At 35.9% G+C, this 17879-nt stretch overlaps 1 protein-coding gene and 1 long non-coding RNA gene across 29 annotated transcripts in view; one reads left to right on the forward strand and one right to left on the reverse strand.

Annotated features, from left to right (window-relative positions):
* Sorbs2 (sorbin and SH3 domain containing 2) overlaps positions 1–12284 on the forward strand; it is a 326863-nt gene extending 314579 nt beyond the window's left edge. For 23 of the 26 annotated variants that reach the window (XM_074054808.1, XM_074054829.1, XM_074054830.1 and 20 more), the window contains 3 exons: positions 4907–4956; positions 8756–8862; positions 10145–12284. In XM_074054808.1, the coding sequence (XP_073910909.1) occupies positions 4907–4956; positions 8756–8862; positions 10145–10206 (219 nt within the window). In that variant the 3' untranslated portion in view covers positions 10207–12284. Of the gene's footprint in view, positions 1–4180; positions 4271–4906; positions 4957–8755; positions 8863–10144 lie in introns of all 26 variants that reach the window. The other 3 variants (XM_074054835.1, XM_074054834.1, XM_074054807.1) reach the window with 2 other exon arrangements.
* Positions 1–17879, reverse strand: part of LOC109695375 (uncharacterized) — a 74169-nt gene that overhangs the window by 43548 nt on the left and 12742 nt on the right. The gene's annotated exons all lie outside the window — the stretch shown is intronic.

Genomic DNA, 17879 nt, shown 5'->3' on the forward strand with positions numbered 1-17879 from the left:
TGTTGATTTGTAGAGATTCTTAGACTCCACAAAATGTTCTTCCAGAGCCAACACAAAAAAGAAAGCTTTTTCCAAAATTATTAGAATGCATCCATAAATTGCATGAGTAGGATGGTAAGCTTTGGGTTGTCCGAGGGGTTTTTTGTCATATTTTTGCATTAAGAGTTTGTATGTTAGTTTACATGTGTTTGTGTGGACCATAAATATGCTATTTTCTTTCAACTTATGCAAAGTAATGTTTTCATAAGTTAAGAAAAAATAAGCCTATAAACAAATATAGTACTGCTATTAGGAGAATGTCATCTAATTCTGGTACTTGTCTACTTGACAAGGACTACAATTAATATTTTTGGGAAAAAAATGACTTAGGAACCTTAGTTCTGAAGAACTGCTCATAATGATTTCAAAGATTTTTCCACATTAGTATTTGAAGTAACAGGGCATGCTTATTTAAGAAATTGACTAATAAAAGATACAGCTAACTTTTGAGAGATACCTTTTCAGAAGCACAAATAATGGTTTTCAGTCTATATCTCACCATATGGGAAGTATATATTCTTCTGATGCCAAAGAATCAAGGATATTGGATATTCTCAAGCTTCCTTATGAACACTGGCTTATAGTTGATGCTGACTTTGAAAATTAGCATATGTTTGAAACCTACTTCTTTTGTATGCAGTTTTGACAGCATTTAAAAAATCAAAGTATGCTATATGTATGAAAATACATAATGAAACTCATTATTTTGTATAATACAAGCTAACTTAAAAAATAGCCACATTAAAAGAGAAAAAAATGATTGTTATTAAGGAAAAGGTTAAATATGAAAATAGATCATGCTTCATTATATATTTTTAATTTTTATTGTACCCTTAAGACTCATCAAGGAAATATAAGTATGATACAATTCTTGCTCAAAATTCCCAGCACAGTGATATTGATGTGTTAACTTGAAAACCATCTTCTTAAGCTCACAGGTCATGTGAATGTCACAAATGTATATTGTTCTATATTTATCTCAGAGCTACTAAGAAGTTATGAGTAATAGAAATGCCTGAGCAGATAGTTAAAATAGAAATGAACAGGGAAAAAAATACTGGTGACTAACAAGTGATTCCTCCTCAAGAATTTAAAACGTGGGAAGGGAAGAGCATAGCCAGAAAAACAGATAGTTATCATCATTGTGGTCTTTAAAATATCCTTTCAAAATTAATCCAGGCTGAAGGAATTTGGCCAGAGCTGACCAAAGGCAAAAACAACTTTCAGCTCAAGGCTACCACCACTAATAACTGTTAGGTGACAACAGAGTGGAGATTCCATACCAATCTTTTCTTAGGATCTCTACACATTGAGTTTCAGCACCAAGGTAGAAAGCAAAAGCTAGTCATCTAAGATAATTTGCTTGAATACCTAAAGACCTCTTTTAAGGACAAAATAAAGATGCTGATTTTCACCAAGTTAGGCCATTTATTCCATCAGAATAATATTTTGTTCAATAGAGTGCTAGTCAAAATTATCATTCTACTTATTTTTTTTAATCTACCTGTCACATTAAGAAATTCTCCAATATCTTTGAGTTTTGGTTTACTAATCTATAAAATGAAGTTGAATTATTACCATTATGGTGGTTACGTGACTAAGACACATGAGAATTAACCAACAAATGCCAATTATCACAGCTGTTTGATAACCAAATGTGTAAGGTTAAGAAGAGGCACCTTTATATAACAGAGGAAAAATAGTTGAGGAAATGTGGATTCCTTTATGGGTTCCCTGAGGGAAGCAAGATGTTAAAGAGAAGGAATCTGAGATACATTCAGGAGGTAAGATAGTAGTCAACACCCTAAACAGAAACAAACAAACAAACAAAAACTAACTCTACTTATTCCTCTATTGGTAAAAGCTTTTTAAATGAATTAATTCAAAACTGTAATTAGTCACTTTTCCTGAAAAACCGGCTGCTAGTTATCTGTCAACACAAGGGTGATTCCTGTTCAAGCTTTGAAGAGTTTTAAAACCCAGCATTTTAAGAGATAATGCAATTTTTGTGCTAATAAAGCTGTGATTAAATTCTGGCATGAACATGTGGACAGGACAGAAAATGGATGATTTAGAAGGAAAAAAAGGGGTGTGTTTTGAAGGGTATGAAGGGGGTGGAAGACATTGGAAAAGGTGACTAAAGGCAAGGGCATTATTGTCACACAAACAGGAACACCACGGGCTGCCCAGGTCTCCTAATGTCAAAAGGACAGTGCATTTAAATGATTTGGGAGGTGGAGTGAACTGAAGGCAGTGGACAGTAGGGTTACAGTGATGATAACTGAAAGGGGATATGCTGACTTTAAAAGCAGACTGTATTACATTAACACTTGGTTTTTAAAGTGATATTCACATTTTAACAAAAGAGGAGGAAATGAAATTAGATCAACCAGCTTTCCCAAGCACCAGATGCCATATGTAAAATCCACAAGTTTTACACAATATCAAAAATACCAGAATGTGGAAATAAACATGCCATTTTGGGAGCATTAATAAAATATGTTTTACGAACTTTTTCTCTTAATAAAACAGCAAATATTTTCTTATCTATAACTACGTTATGCATTGTAGATAGTGCTGTGATTGTTTTAGTAAGAAAACAGTAATAGCCAGGCTCATGCTTATAATCCTAGCTATGCATGAGGCAGAGAGCAGGAGGATCGAGGTTCAAACTTATCCCTAGGTATTACTTCATGAGACAATATCTCAAAAAAATCCAATGCAAAAACAGGACTGGAAGAGTAGCTTAAGTGATAGAGTGCCTGTCAAGCAAGTGTGAGGGCCTGAGTTCAAACCCCATTACCACCAAAAGAAAGAGAAAAAAGAAAAAGAAAACAGTCCCTATCTTGATTGTCATTTGAAGTATGGCATATTAGAGTTTTTTTTAAGTTCCTCTTACATACATAGTATTTTCAAGTGACTAGCATGAACATTTCAAAATCACGTGGCCTTAATGCATACTCTTTGACCAGAAATTTTATTCCTAGAAGTATATCCTAAGTAATAGTTCAAAAGGAAAAAGTCACTCTTTGAATAAGAATGTTTATAGATTGCTACTTATGATAGCAAAAAAAATTAGACCAATCTTAGCTTCAAAAAGAAAAGAGAGAGAAATGGTTAAGTAAACTATAGTATATAGATACTTATGTGAGGAAACAATATTCTGAAGTCATTTAAAATGAAAAAGAAGACAGAAATTATTACAAAACCATTAATAGCAATTAATACTTACAACTCTTACTTTTACATGATATATATGTATCAAGTTCTTCTAGGTTAGAAAGAACTAGAAGAAATGTAGTACATAGGTTTGTGGATGACTTATAGTTGCCTCTTTTTATATATTTAGATTGACTTAATAATATCCTAAATGATCTCAAAATGGCTGGAAGGTGGTTTAATCAATCACTTTAAAATAATATATTTTATAATTTGATAATATAATTTTAATTATGGTTATTAATTTTATACAGACTATTATATGGCCTTAAGTTACCCATATGGCCAATAATTCTTAGCCACTCCTTAATTTTAAGTTTATGTATTCCATGTACAGACCATTGAGTACAATTTCTAATAATACTGTTGATAAATGCTTCCAGTTAATAGATTCAAAGCTTGAAGTTTTAGTGGTGAAAGCACTGAGTCTTTGCTGGATAGACAATGTGATAGGAAGAGGGTGGATAAAGAGTTTAGGAAGGCGTCAGTCATAGACTCAGACTGAAGGGAACATTAGAATTCCCTACCCAAGCTTCAGCCATTGGGGTTTCCATGGACAATTTCCAAGAAAACTTTTCAGCCTATCAATAATCCTCTTATAACTATGGGAATCCAAGAACTGTGTCTAATGTCTGCGGACATGGATCTAATGTCATCAAAGAGTCAAGTATAATTGCCACACAAACCTGATTTGGTTATTTCACCATACAGCTATCATTTAGAAGAGAATGCTTTTGAAAGATGTTGTGAATGAGTTGTAAGAATTTCTTTCCCTAAAAAGTAATGCTTAAATAATCAATAGAAAGTACGCTGAGTTTGTGTATTCAACAAATGTGTTAACTTTCATTCACTGAAATATATATATGTGCCTATGTGGGATGCTGAGGCTTGTCATTTCCAATATTATAAGTATCTATTACAGATACTGGTCTTGATGCTTAGTTTAAAAAGCAAGGAAACTCTTTTGAGAGTTCAGTGCACTGGGAATTTCTACCAATATTTCTCTTCTAAGGTAAAATGTTACATGTTCCCTGGATATTGTTTGTTGCATTCTATTTAAATTTCTGTTTTCTCTTTATAAAATGCATGTGCATTGTCCACACTGAGAACAGAGAATGTCAATTCACATGTAGCATGGGACGTCTGCCTATTGATATCCTCATCTGTACTGTACGTGAAAATGTCGTCTGTGCAGGAAAAGTTTAAAGTGAATGTGGATATTTTGCTGTTAAACTAAATGTGGCTTCCTTCCTGCTTGTTTGAGAAAACCCTGGAGAATAAGATTGAATGGAGATGTCCATCTGCCCTATTCTAGTGGTCTGCTGTCCATGTTTTTGCCATATTCCTGACCTTTGAAAAATCAATGGGACCAAAACTGGACGTTTCCTTAAAGCTTGAGGAGACTAGATTGTGGATGTGTTCAAAACATCTGAACCTTGGTTATCTTGATTTAATTTAAAGCACCCTTCAAAATATTTTAATTATTAATCCTACAGAAACCCTTGATTTGGTGGTTTTCTTTTCTTCCTCTTGGTTTTTTACAACAGGAAATATTAAATGTCAAGAAAAGTGCCATGCCATTATCCAAATTATCTTTTAATTAGTACCAATTTAAACATTGATTACATTGAAAATCATTTCATTTCAGCCACAGCGTCCTGTGTTCACTCATGAAAACATTCACGGTGGGGGGGAACCGTAAGTATTCTTCTTATCTTCTAAATTCAAGACTAACTTTGACCCACAAAATGGACAATTGATACACCAAAACATAAGATGGTACAACTTTACAAGTGAAAGAGATCAAAGTAGCTAAGAGATCTCCTACTTTAGAGAATTGCAGTGGTCTGCATCTTTTCTGGCAAAGATCAAAAGCTAATGCTTAAAAGAAAACAGAGGTTTTAATTTATGCACTAAGAAAACCTTCCAGGGCTGGAGTGATTCCTAAGATTTATAATTCTGTCTCTTTTGCTGGCTACGTAACTAGTAACTATAGCTTTAAAGACATGCAAAACATGTCCTAGCATTGTTTTTCTAACTCCTTGGATACTTTGAAAGCAGACCTAAAGTCTACTTTTAATAACATAATTCCAAAGTTACATGTTTCAAAGTGTCGGTTGAGAATGGCAGTATCAAAACAGCCCCTGTGAGCCAGGAATATGGCCTAGCGGCAGAGCGCTTGACTAGTGTGTACAAGGACCTAGTTTTGATCCCCAGCACCACACACACACACACACACACACACACAAAACTTCACTATCATTCAGTTACATGTTATTTCCACAGTCCAGGAATATGCCTTATTCCTTCCAAATATTTCTGATACATAAATCAACTTAGGTTCTCTTTTGTGTCCTCTTTGGCCCATTTCATCAGATGCTCAGAGGTTATCCAATGCCTATCAGCTCCTACCTGTTCTGAGTCAGAAGCTAGGCACTAAGAAGGAGCAGTTGTGGCCTAGGCACCCAGAGTGGACCTTCAGCTTCCTGCCCTCGCTGTGCTCACCTGACAAAAGATGACTCCTCCAGGGTGGCATGTGGCCTGGTGTCTTCAGAAGCATTGAACTCTCCTTGCTCCTCATAAACCTCAACCTAGTTAAAAGCAGGCTCTTTAGAACTCTCTCTGAGACTGACTCTCATAGAAAGATATTCTTGTTGAAGAAAAGACCATACCACAAACAGAACAGGTTAGAAGAAACGATCATTTAAAATCTCATGTATCGGAAAACTTTATGACTTGTAACACTAAAGTTTTCTCTTATTTATGCAAACAGTGATACGATCAGATCACAAAAACAAATTCCAGCACTGTTTAGGTTTAATGCTTTACCAGCATGTTCTAGTAAACAGCTTTTAAGGAGCTGAAGAATTACACATTGTTTGTATTCTGTTATACGTTTTATGCCACATGCAACTGTGGTCATTTGTTTGTTAAAAACCACAGAGCCCTCAGGTGGGAGAAGGCACATATTCCAAGTCCTGCCTTGAACATTATAAAAAATTCTTTCTTTTTTTTTGAGACAGGGTCCCAGTGCAGCCCAGGCTAGCCTCAAACTTTAGATCTTCCTGCTTAAGCCTCCCAGGTGCTAAGATTGTATGCCTAAGCTATCCTGCCAAGCCTAAATTTGTATTTGATTACAACTTTCATTAGCAGGATTATGCTGTGTTGCTTAACCTTATTCATTTAAAAAAGTAGGATTTGAGGCAAAAATAGAAACATAATGTTATGTTGCTACAATTCAGTTTAGGTGGGATATGTTCTAGAAACAGATGCAAGCTACAGTTTCCAGTTTGGCTCAGCATCCCTAGTTAAAAGACAAATTCCCTTTTGAGACATTGTGACCCCACCACCATATTCATCTCACCAACACATCTATCAAAACAGCATTTTTTATTGTAATTCAACTACATTTCCTGTCATACGATACTGACTTTGGAAGCCAGCAGAAGTAGGGGGATTTCCCGGAAGGTTTGTTTATATTTCCATGAAGCTCCTTTTTCTTTGTGATTTAATTAAACCAGAAGGGTAAGTCAATTTTGATAGACACACTGACTTCCGTAATACAAAACTGAAGTAGGAATCCATGCCAATTTTGGTTTGCTAGCTCTGGGGATCCTGAGATTATTTAAGCAACTGGAGTTTGTGACCTTAAACAGGCCTGTCTCTGTACGTGGCTGGAGATGGACCTGGGTGAAGGGTAGAGGCTGAGAAGCTCAGTCAGAGACTCGGTTTTTCAAAATAGCAGACCAGGAATGGCTCTCCTTCAAGTGAGAAAATGGAAAGGGGGCCTTGTTGAAATCAACTTTTCCCATGAATATACAAAAAATACCATTTTTTCGCCTGACTGGCCTCAAAACCAAATCAATAGAAACAACAAAATAATTTTACAACTCCTACTAAGCTGGCCCATGCACACATCCACATCAGGTATGTTTGTGTCAACACCTGTCACTGGTTTGGGATTTTGGCTATCTTTCTCTATTCTGGCCACAGCCAGAAGACTCTTCTCAAAAGCCCACACATGGCTAAAACAGTGTACTAAGAGAACAAAATATTAACAGGGCAAGAAATCTCTAATGTTGGAATTTCAGGCTTTGGTACCTGGCCAGGGATGACAACATTGTTTACAGGACAGTGTTAAGGTACCACATCCTACCACTTACCACTTCTGTCTAAAACCCCCTAAAGCCCACTTTACTCGGACCCACCAATCTTGGGAAAGTTCAGGAACAGAAAGGAAGCCAGTGGATTAGCATTCCATATTTATAACATGGTATTTGAGTTCAAGTGACAGAACAGTTTATCCTACCAAAATATGATTTTTTGACTCTAATATAATTAGAAATTCATCATACTTGACCTGAGCAGAATTCATTATTACCAGCTTTTCAAAGGAAACTTCAATAAATTTCAAGTGCCCTAAATGCTATTTTTGTGTTCACTGAGCCATAATCCTGTACATGATTACATTATGTAATATTTGATAATATGAAGTTTTCATGTTAGCTCACACCGAATTCTTCTTGACCTTCTTAGTTGCTATAACTTCCGTCTTTACTTTCCAAAATGTCAGTCCATGTTAATAGTCACAAAAAGACATGCAATTTTGTTACTATAAACTCATGTCTAAATTCATTAGTAATCAGTGTCACCATAATAGTTCTCTCAAAAAATTCAGACAGGGAAAGGAAAATAGTAGTGTTCAATCAGTAATTCTTCTTTATATAAATTTATTTCAAAGGAGAGTTTTTAAATCAAACACAATTTTTTCAGGACCCATTTTTAAAAAAAGATATCTGTCCATAATCTACTGCTTGAGATTAGCTCAGGAATAACCAAAAACACAATATCCACTCAATCTTTTAGGGGAATTGCATCTGGTTTTCAAATTTTAAATCCTTAATGAATTTAAGGAATTCTTTAACTAAATTCAAACTAGAAACATAATCAGCTTTAAAGAATTCCCTTTGATGAAAAAATAGCCTTCTCTTTTATAATAATTCCCACCTAATGATTTAGAAGTCATGCACCTGAAACACTTTGTACATTTCAATTTAGAATCATTTGAAAATTCCATTTGCAGGCTTCAGTTTTTTGCTTATGACTGTGGCTAGCTAAAACTATGATTTCTTCTTGTTTTTAATATAGCTGGATGTTATAAATATCACTTATTTTATGTTATTTAGTGTCTGAATGATAAACATTAGATGCCTAGACAATTGAAATTCAGGTTTGACCTACAAATGTTAAAGTGTATTTCATGAATATTTTAATCTTCCATGAATATTCTTCACTGTGAGTTTTGAAATGTGGTTAGAGTAGTGTAATACCCATGAAAATCTAAATATTTCCTTTCACTTTGCATTCTTACCAAAGACACTACCTAATATGTTAGTAACAGTAGAAATGTTAAAGGTAAAATAAATATTGTACTACCTTCTGTAATTTCACAAAGATGCAAAAAATATTTTAAACACACCCATTTGTCCTGTTTAAGGTTTCAGGCTCTGTATAACTATACCCCTAGGAATGAAGATGAGCTGGAACTCAGAGAAAGTGATGTCATTGATGTGATGGAAAAGTGTGATGATGGATGGTTTGTGGGTAGGTGCACTTTCTTTGAGACACATTGCTTATCTCATCATTTGCTTGAACTTGTTCACATGCATGGTTCACTATGATAATCAAGCTTTCTTTGAGTTCATGATGACTTTGCTCTTCCATGAGTTCATATGCACTGGGTAAACCCAACACCATTGCATTTTCAATGTACTTCAGTATACTTCAGGTATATGCAATTTTCTGCTAGTTTTATCTCACGTCAACTGAAAAAATAACACTTCTTTAAATAGTACCAATCAGGAAAGACTATAATTTAACAATAACAAAAACAATTAAATGCTTCTCAGATAAGAAATATCATTTTGCTGTTCAATAGAAAATGTTAGTTTTCAACAGTGAAAATCTCATTAGAGAAGGAGTAAAATTATTCAAGCTGACCCACTTCCTAGGTCTGACGTAGCTACCCTAACAGCCCATTGATTCTCCTTAGCTTCAGTTTACAGTGGGAATGGAGAGGAGTTCCACTCTTACCAAGTCAAAAGCAATCCCTTTCTTACAATCTTAAAAAAAGACCAGGGACCTGGGGCTACAGCTATAGCTCAGCAAACAGATATGAGACCCCCCCAGTTCAATTGCCAGCACAGAAGAGGAGTAGGAAGAGGAGAAGGAGAAGAAGAAAGCACTTGTAGCAAAAATATCATATACCAAGACACAGAGGAAGGAGTTGCAAAGGAAATACAGGCACAGGAGAAAGGAAAAAAGCAAAAAAGATAAGGGGATGAGGGGTCCGTAGACAGGTCCAGCAATGGTGAGATAATGAAAGAACTAAGGATTATTTTTGCAGTCACAAGCTTCAGCTGCTATTTATATAGCTAGAAGAAAAATAAAATGGCTTACATGCATAGAAAGGAAAAGAGTAACCAAACCAAAACAATAAATTCCAGAGCGTCAATGAGAAATAAAACTTTAAAGAACCTATTCACTCTAATTGTGATGGAAATACTAAACAATTTAGTGCAGCAATGTTTATGAAAAATACTCAAAACCAAAAGCAATCATAACGATGGCCATTTGTGCATTTGGTTTAGCTCACTGTAGTAGGAATTATGCCTGGTTGATTTACTTACTTACTTATGAGGCAAATGCATACTAATAACTAAAATGGCTTTTTTTTTATTATTTTACAGTGAGTTTTCTTCTTTCCTTTCCAAACCCTGGCTTGCTCTCTTAGTAAAGTCTTGTTAGGTGAAAGTGTTCAAGCCAACAGATATGAACTGATACTTCATTATTGTTACACCTTTTCATTTATTGCTTCTATTTTCAGGAACCTCGAGAAGAACCAAATTCTTTGGTACTTTTCCAGGAAACTATGTCAAGAGGCTGTGAATCACTCTCCCTCCTTATTTATGCCGCATCTCAGCACTACATCTGCATAAACTTGCCTGAAACATCACCACAGGCCTCTCGTTGTCATGCCTTACGGTTTCCAATATGCCATCCCCATCTTCACCTGCTGCCACCAAACTACCAGCAGAGTGACTGCCACTGTGAGCCTTGGGGAGGCACAACACATGGGCATCCACAAGAGAGTGCATTTTCCTGCTTTCTGCCCCAAACTGAAAAGTCAATGTGTGGAATCAGAACGAAAATCATTAAAATTAAAAAGACTAAAACAGTTGAGGCAAAAAAGGGAAAATGTCTCCAGGAGGCCCTTGGGTCTCACAGTTGTATTTCAACATGTCTGGAAGATGTTCACCCCTCAGGCAACCTGAAGATTGTTTATTCTGAAATGCTGTGGTTTGCATTTTCACATTCTTAGCTTGGCATTTATTCTCCTTTCACGAGTTTGCCTAGTGTCCTGGTTTACACTATATGACAACTGTACTTCAGCTATGGTTTGCCTGCACTTATATGTTGTTGTATGCACAGTGATTACAAAAATCGAAAGCAAGAGTAGGAAAGTTAATTTGGATGGGTGTGGTTTTGTTGATTGAATGTACGTTTTCAGATAGAAGTCTTTTCCTGCAATTTTTTTGTACTTTATACAAGTGCAAACAGTAAGCGAATAAGAGCCTTTAGTAATTATCATCAGAACACAAGAGATTTAGCTAGAAGACAAGGAAGAAAAACTATTGTGTTGTAAAGTCGCATTGCTATTTTATATTAAAATGTAATAATCAGCATCTTGAACAATGAGCTCTTAGTGTTTTATTTATCTGATAAAATTTAAATAAAAGCAGTGTTAGTGAAGAGGTGCAAAGAATTATTCTAACATAGACACTTGAAAGTATCTGTAAGCAATATTAGTAAGACTCACTGTGTGTACACATACACTTCTGAGATTGTATGCGAACATATAGTCCATGATATGCTGTACATTTTATGGAAATGTAAAAGAATCCCACATATTATTTTGTAGACATAGAGTTCTTCAGAAGCATTGCAAGTATTAAGGCTGGTTTTAGCAAGGATTATGATCAATACAATTATTTTTACTATGATAATTATTTTTCTTCTATGGAACCCAGAATCCTGGCTACATTTGAGGACAGGAATAGGTTGAGCCTGATTTTCCTGGTGTGTTTAAAATACTTCCTAAGAATAAACCAGGCACTTTTTAGAGACAATGTTAAATCATTCAGGCTATATTTTCTGCCCTACGGTAGAAATTTGCAAAACATTGAGCCTGAAAGATTTAATAGAGTTAACAGTGCCTGAATTACCCATACTCTGAGAACTAGCTTTGTATTTCTTATCACTTTGCATAAGAACTATTCATCTTGGGATCTTGAGCACCTTATACATATAACTTTTTATGGTATTTTCTTCCATAGATAGTGATTGATCTTTTCACAGTACATAGACTCTAGAATTTTGTACATATATTTGGGGGTTTTTTTGTACAGACAATTTAGTTGTTGAGAAAACAGGGAAATTTCCTAATTTGGTCTTTATTCTGCACTTAAGTAAGCTAAAACACCTTCAGCAGATTACCTGTATGAATTTCACAGATCACAAGCACCCCTTGGTAACGTGAATCTGTAAGATACCATTTATGTAATAAACTTAAAAATCTTAGCAGCCAAATTGAAATGTACATACATATGACTTCAGAGGAATCTCATTAGCAAGAAGGTGAACAAACATCTTTGAGTAGCCTGCTTTGATTACTACCAACTCACAACCAGCTTTATACCTTAAAGGCTTTGGGTTTGAAATTAAGTCAAGTGCATGCAGCTTTGCTGATAAATGAATAATTCTCTTTGATGCCATTTATGAGAGAAGACTTCAATATCTGTTTGCCTGTCATATTTAAGGAAATTACTGTTTCTACACTCTGTATCTGATTTTAAAAGGAAAAATATTCATACCTGGCTTTCAGGTAATTGACTTTGAAATCTTACAAACAAAGGTCATTGTGTTTTTCTTGAGTAGACATCCAATAAATTTTGCTTGGACGTATACTTCAGTTTTTCTTTTTGACATTTATCCTTATGTGTATTTCAATTTGTAAGCTAAAATAAGAAAATGCATTTATTCTGGTTTTTCTTAACACATAAATGGAGAAAATATGTGTCAGCATCAGCTCAAAGAAGAAATATTTTTAAATTCACCAAAACTCATTTGCTAAACACTCTTTGGCTAAAAATTGCTCTTCAGCTAAAATAATACATTTTAAAATATTTCTGCCTCAAAACTAGCTTTTTTTCCAAGGAAATGTTGTAAGCACTTTGCCAATTCAACTATATTAAAATGTTAAAATCTTTGTCCTAAAGATTTTAACTTTAACATCATTGGCATGGTAACCACTGTAATAATAAATACCCACAGGTTTTTAATGAATTTCAAATTAGTGGTTCCTCTCTCATATGCCTCATCTTGTTCTATCTGTTTCAACCTCTGTCCATGACCATCAAATATTCAGAAACATGGACATTCCTCTCTCAATAGCTCAGTTATCAATGATGTTTTCTCAGATTGCTTTACCTCAGTACCCACTCTTATCTCTGTTCCATCAGTTAATTTCCATTACATACTGGCCTTTCACCTAGATGTGCTCCCTTTGAGAATATGCCCCCCATGATATTCTTTCGGTCCTATTTTCATCAGAGTATTGATGGATAACTTAACAAGGTAAATCTGAATCTGGCCATTCAGATCAGTGGAAGAGCAACAAGAAGGGACCCTCTGATAGTTCTGTGCTAAATGTTAATCCCTCCTTTAACTACACCATCACTGAACACAGGGATGGCCATTTTATACTTGATCAAAAGCAGAAAGAATCTGTTTGAATAACTTTCTGTTTTCATAATCATTCATTCCTTGATCTTTCTTGGTATGTGGTCAGTTTGTGTGGCCTGTTAATTTCTTCCTACTGTTTTCCAGATTTCAGCCAGAAAGGGTGATATTCTTTAAAGAATCATTTAAGTTAAATAAGACTAAATACCCTGTCAGCTTCCAAGAGTCTTAAGGATTTAATTATTTTGGCCTCCTCCTCAGAATGTAGCCCTCCAGCAGTTGTTTAGATATCAATTATGATTTCAAGTTACTTACTCATCATTAATGAATGGAGTGGAACCATAAGCAAACATTGCATTGTTAATAAATATTCCAGAGTAAAGACTGCCATACAGTGGCCTGTGGTGTAAATTCAACCCACTGCCTGTTTTTGTATGCCCTGTAAGTTAAGAATGTTTTGTACACAGCATGGTACTGGCACAAAAACAGACATGAAGACCAGTGGAACAGAATAGAGGATCCAGATATGAAGCCACACAACTATGAGCAACTTATCTTTGACAAAGGAGCTAAAAATATACGATGGAGAAATAGCAGCCTCTTCAACAAAAACTGCTGGGAAAACTGGTTAGCAGTCTGCAAAAAACTGAAACTAGATCCATGTATATCACCCTATACCAAGATTAACTCAAAATGGATCAAGGATCTTAATATCAGACCCCAAACTCTTAAGTTGATACAAGAAAGAGTAGGAAATACTCTGGAGTTAGTAGGTATAGGTAAAAACTTTCTCAATGAAACCCCAGCAGCACAGCAACTAAGAGATAGCATAGATAAATGGGACCTCATAAAACTAAAAAGCTTCTGTTCATCAAAAGAAATGGTCTCTAAACTGAAGAGAACACCCACAGAGTGGGAGAAAATATTTGCCAATTATACATCAGACAAAGGACTGATAACCAGAATATACAGGGAACTTAAAAAACTAAATTCTCCCAAAACTAATGAACCAATAAAGAAATGGGCATGTGAACTAAACAGAACTTTCTCAAAAGAAGAAATTCAAATGGCCAGAAAACACATGAAAAAATGCTCACCATCTCTAGCAATAAAGGAAATGCAAATTAAAACCACACTAAGATTCCACCTCACCCCTGTTAGAATAGCCATCATCAGCAACACCACCAACAACAGGTGTTGGCGAGGATGTGGGGAAAAAGGAACCCTTTTACACTGTTGGTGGGAATGTAAACTAGTACAACCACTCTGGAAAAAAATTTGGAGGCTACTTAAAAAGATGGACATCGATCTACCATTTGATCCAGCAATACCACTCTTGGGGATATACCCAAAAGACTGTTACTCCAGAGGCACCTGCACATCCATGTTTATTGCGGCACTATTCACAATAGCCAAGTTATGGAAACAGCCAAGATGTCCCAGCGCTGACGAATGGATTAAGAAAATGTGGTATCTATACACAATGGAATTTTATGCAGCCATGAAGAAAAACGAAATGTTATCATTCGCTGGTAAATGGATGGAATTGGAGAACATCATTCTGAGTGAGGTTAGCCTGGCTCAAAAGACCAAAAATCATATGTTCTCTCTCATATGTGGACATTAGATCAAGGGCAAACACAACAAGGGGATTGGACTATGAGCACATGATAAAAGCGAGAGCACACAAGGGAGGGGTGAGGATAGGTAAGACACCTAAAAAACTAGCTAGCATTTGTTGCCCTTAACGCAGAGAAACTAAAGCAGATACCTTAAAGCAACTGAGGCCAATAGGAAAAGGGGACCAGGAACTAGAGAAAAGGTTAGATCAAAAAGAATTAACCTAGAAGGTAACACCCACACACAGGAAATCAATGTGAGTCAATGCCCTGTATAGCTATCCTTATCTCAACCAGCAAAACCCCTTGTTCCTTCCTATTATTGCTTATACTCTCTCTACAACAAAATTGGAGATAAGGGCAAAATAGTTTCTGCTGGGTATTGAGGGGGGGAGCGGGAGGGGGTGGAGTGGGTGGTAAGGGAGGGGGTGGGGGCAGGGGGGAGAAATGAACCAAGCCTTGTATGCATATATGAATAATAAAAGAAAAATGAAAATAAAAAAAAATAAATAAATAAAAAAAAAAAAAAAAAAAAAAAAAAAAAAAAAAAAGAATGTTTTGTACAGAGAACGTTGGCCATCAATTTGATGAGAGGAAACACTAACTTTGAACTAATTTAAGTGAAATTTTAGCTACCTCAAAAGAATTCCTTCCTTTTCATTAGTAGGCTCATATTCAAAAATATATGCTTTATTTTTTAAGATTATATTCTTAATTTTATCAATAAAAAGTGGCAGAAATGTTTTCTCTTTTTGTGGCAGTATGTATAAAATATCCTCAGTTTTTCCTTCTGGCCCACAAAGTCTGAAATATTTACTATTTAACCCTTTCCAAAAAAAAAGTTTGAGAATTCTTGGTCAATGGTAGCTGTTAACAAGAATCATGAAAACTGACCAGAGAGAAAAGAATATTGAATACCTCCTTTCTATCAGGCTGTTAATTACATGTGATCTATATCTTTATCCTTATAGTAAGTCTAAGAGGAAATCTGCTTTGTGCCCATTTTATAGATGAGGAAACTGAAGCAAGAAGGTAAATAATTTGTCAACATGTAGAAGGTATTATAATCCGTGATGGAAATTGGATTCAGAATCTGATATCTATCTCCCAAGCCTATATTCTTCCTTCTAAACCACCCAAGCTTGGTGCTAAACACACTTTTGATCAAGCTGTGCACTCAGAGTTAAACAGCTACTTTCATCTATTTTCCCCTTCACCACTCTCACACACTCTGCATCCACAAATGTAATAGCATCTTACTGTGCACAGCATGACAAGAAAAGGTATATGCCCAATCCAGCACAAAAGTGTTTCATTGCAGAAAGCTAACTTTAGTTTCTAAAAGCACACAGTAACCAGTGAGGAACCTAGTCAGTAACTGACATGTTTTAGCCCGGCCTGAGTATCTATGAGCTGTGACTCATCAAGGCAAGAGAGGTCAGTGCCATGAACTAGCTGGGCAGTTGGTGCTTTTGGAAAGTGCTTGGAATAGTCAAACCACTTAGAGACAGGCAAGCCCAGCATGCTCCAGGACACAGTGTGCCTGCTGGACAGCTGTAAATACACAGAGCCCCAGGATATGTTAGCCACTCTCTGCTGGACGACTCGCTAAGTGGCCCAGAGCCTAAGCTCACTGCTAAATCCAGCCCCCCCAGAGTTCAGGAAAGTTCCATCTGAGCTCATACACATACATATATCTTGACCCAAAAAACTTTCAGTACAAGACAGAAGCAAGTCTTCACCTGTTCCCTTGAGGTTTCTTGTTTCATCCTTTCCCCTAAAATGTGATGGGTGACTCAGTTGTCCCTGTCTCTTCCAAAAATAAGTGCCATTTCAAATAAAACTCTTGTTATTATTAACAACATCAGTGAACAGGTAACAAACCCTACAATGATATTGCAGAAAGCCTGGGAATGACTTTTCAAAGCAATTTTAATTTTTTAATTGAATAAGCAATAGATACTTAGTATAGGAAAAAATAAAAATATAGATGAGCAAAAAAGAGGATAGCCTAGGGTTCTCATTTGGATAGGGATTACACTTTGAAACATATCCCTCCAGACTACTCTTCTGCACATGTGCTCACATCGTACAAGTAACTAAAATTGAATGCAGTTTTAGAACCTGCACCTACTCTTCAGAGCAGGAATCTGAAATAAGGTGAATAAAAAGCCTATCAAAAAATAAGGAAAAATCAAAGCCAATTCCCAGGATTCATGACACTGCAATTCATTCAAAACCCCATGGCAAGAGTTATAGAATTACCCGAGGCTAGAAAATTTAACGTAATCTGAGGAACTTGTAGAGGAAGGAAGGAAAAATGAAGGAAGAAAAGAAAAGAATATTTATCAACTCCCTACGTGCACCAGACACCTTTCCAGCTAAGTGGTGGGTAAAGGAAGAGAGACAGCAAGTTGAGATATGTGTGAATATATCTCAGCAGCAGCATGTACCATCCAAACCATCCTGGGGTTTAGCAAAGCACCCATGTTCTGAATCAATACTGTCAGGACAGAGCTAAATTGTGTCCGTCCTAAAATTCATACACTGAAGCCCTAACTCCCAGAACCTCACAATGTGACTGTATTTGGAGACAGATCCTTTAAAGATGCAGTTGAAGTAAAACAAGATCTTATGGGAGGGCCTAATCCAATATGACTTCTATCTTTGTAAGAAGATAAATTGAGACAGACATACACAGAGAGAAAATCATATGAACACACGGAAAGAAGACAGCCATCTGCACCCAGGGAGAGAAGTCTCCAGAAGAAACCAACCCTGCTGGCTTGATCTCTGACTTCAAACCTCCACAAGTGTGAGAACATGCATTTCTGTTGGGTAAGCCACCCAGTCTGTGGTTCTTTGTTATGACAGCCAGAGCAGACTAATTCAGTCTTTCAAGACCAGCCATTCCTGCTCACTTCTTTTCTGCTCCCCAGTTCTCAATGGATGATGTATGCAGAAAATCTATCTTGTTCTTGAAGATGATAATGACTGAAATCCCCCCTCATGTCAACCATATCCTCAATTTGGAATTTTCAAACAAATTCTCTGTTATGTCAGAGACAGAAGATAACACTAAGTAGTTCACTGATACCTTTCAACACACACATATACACACTCATAGAACATCTCAACAAAAAACAACTAATGTTTATTCAGTAATACAAAAAAAAATTCCATGTCCCAGAAAGGTAGAAA

Source organism: Castor canadensis, chromosome 14 (assembly GCF_047511655.1).
Source record: "Castor canadensis chromosome 14, mCasCan1.hap1v2, whole genome shotgun sequence".
Taxonomy (NCBI): domain Eukaryota; kingdom Metazoa; phylum Chordata; class Mammalia; order Rodentia; family Castoridae; genus Castor; species Castor canadensis.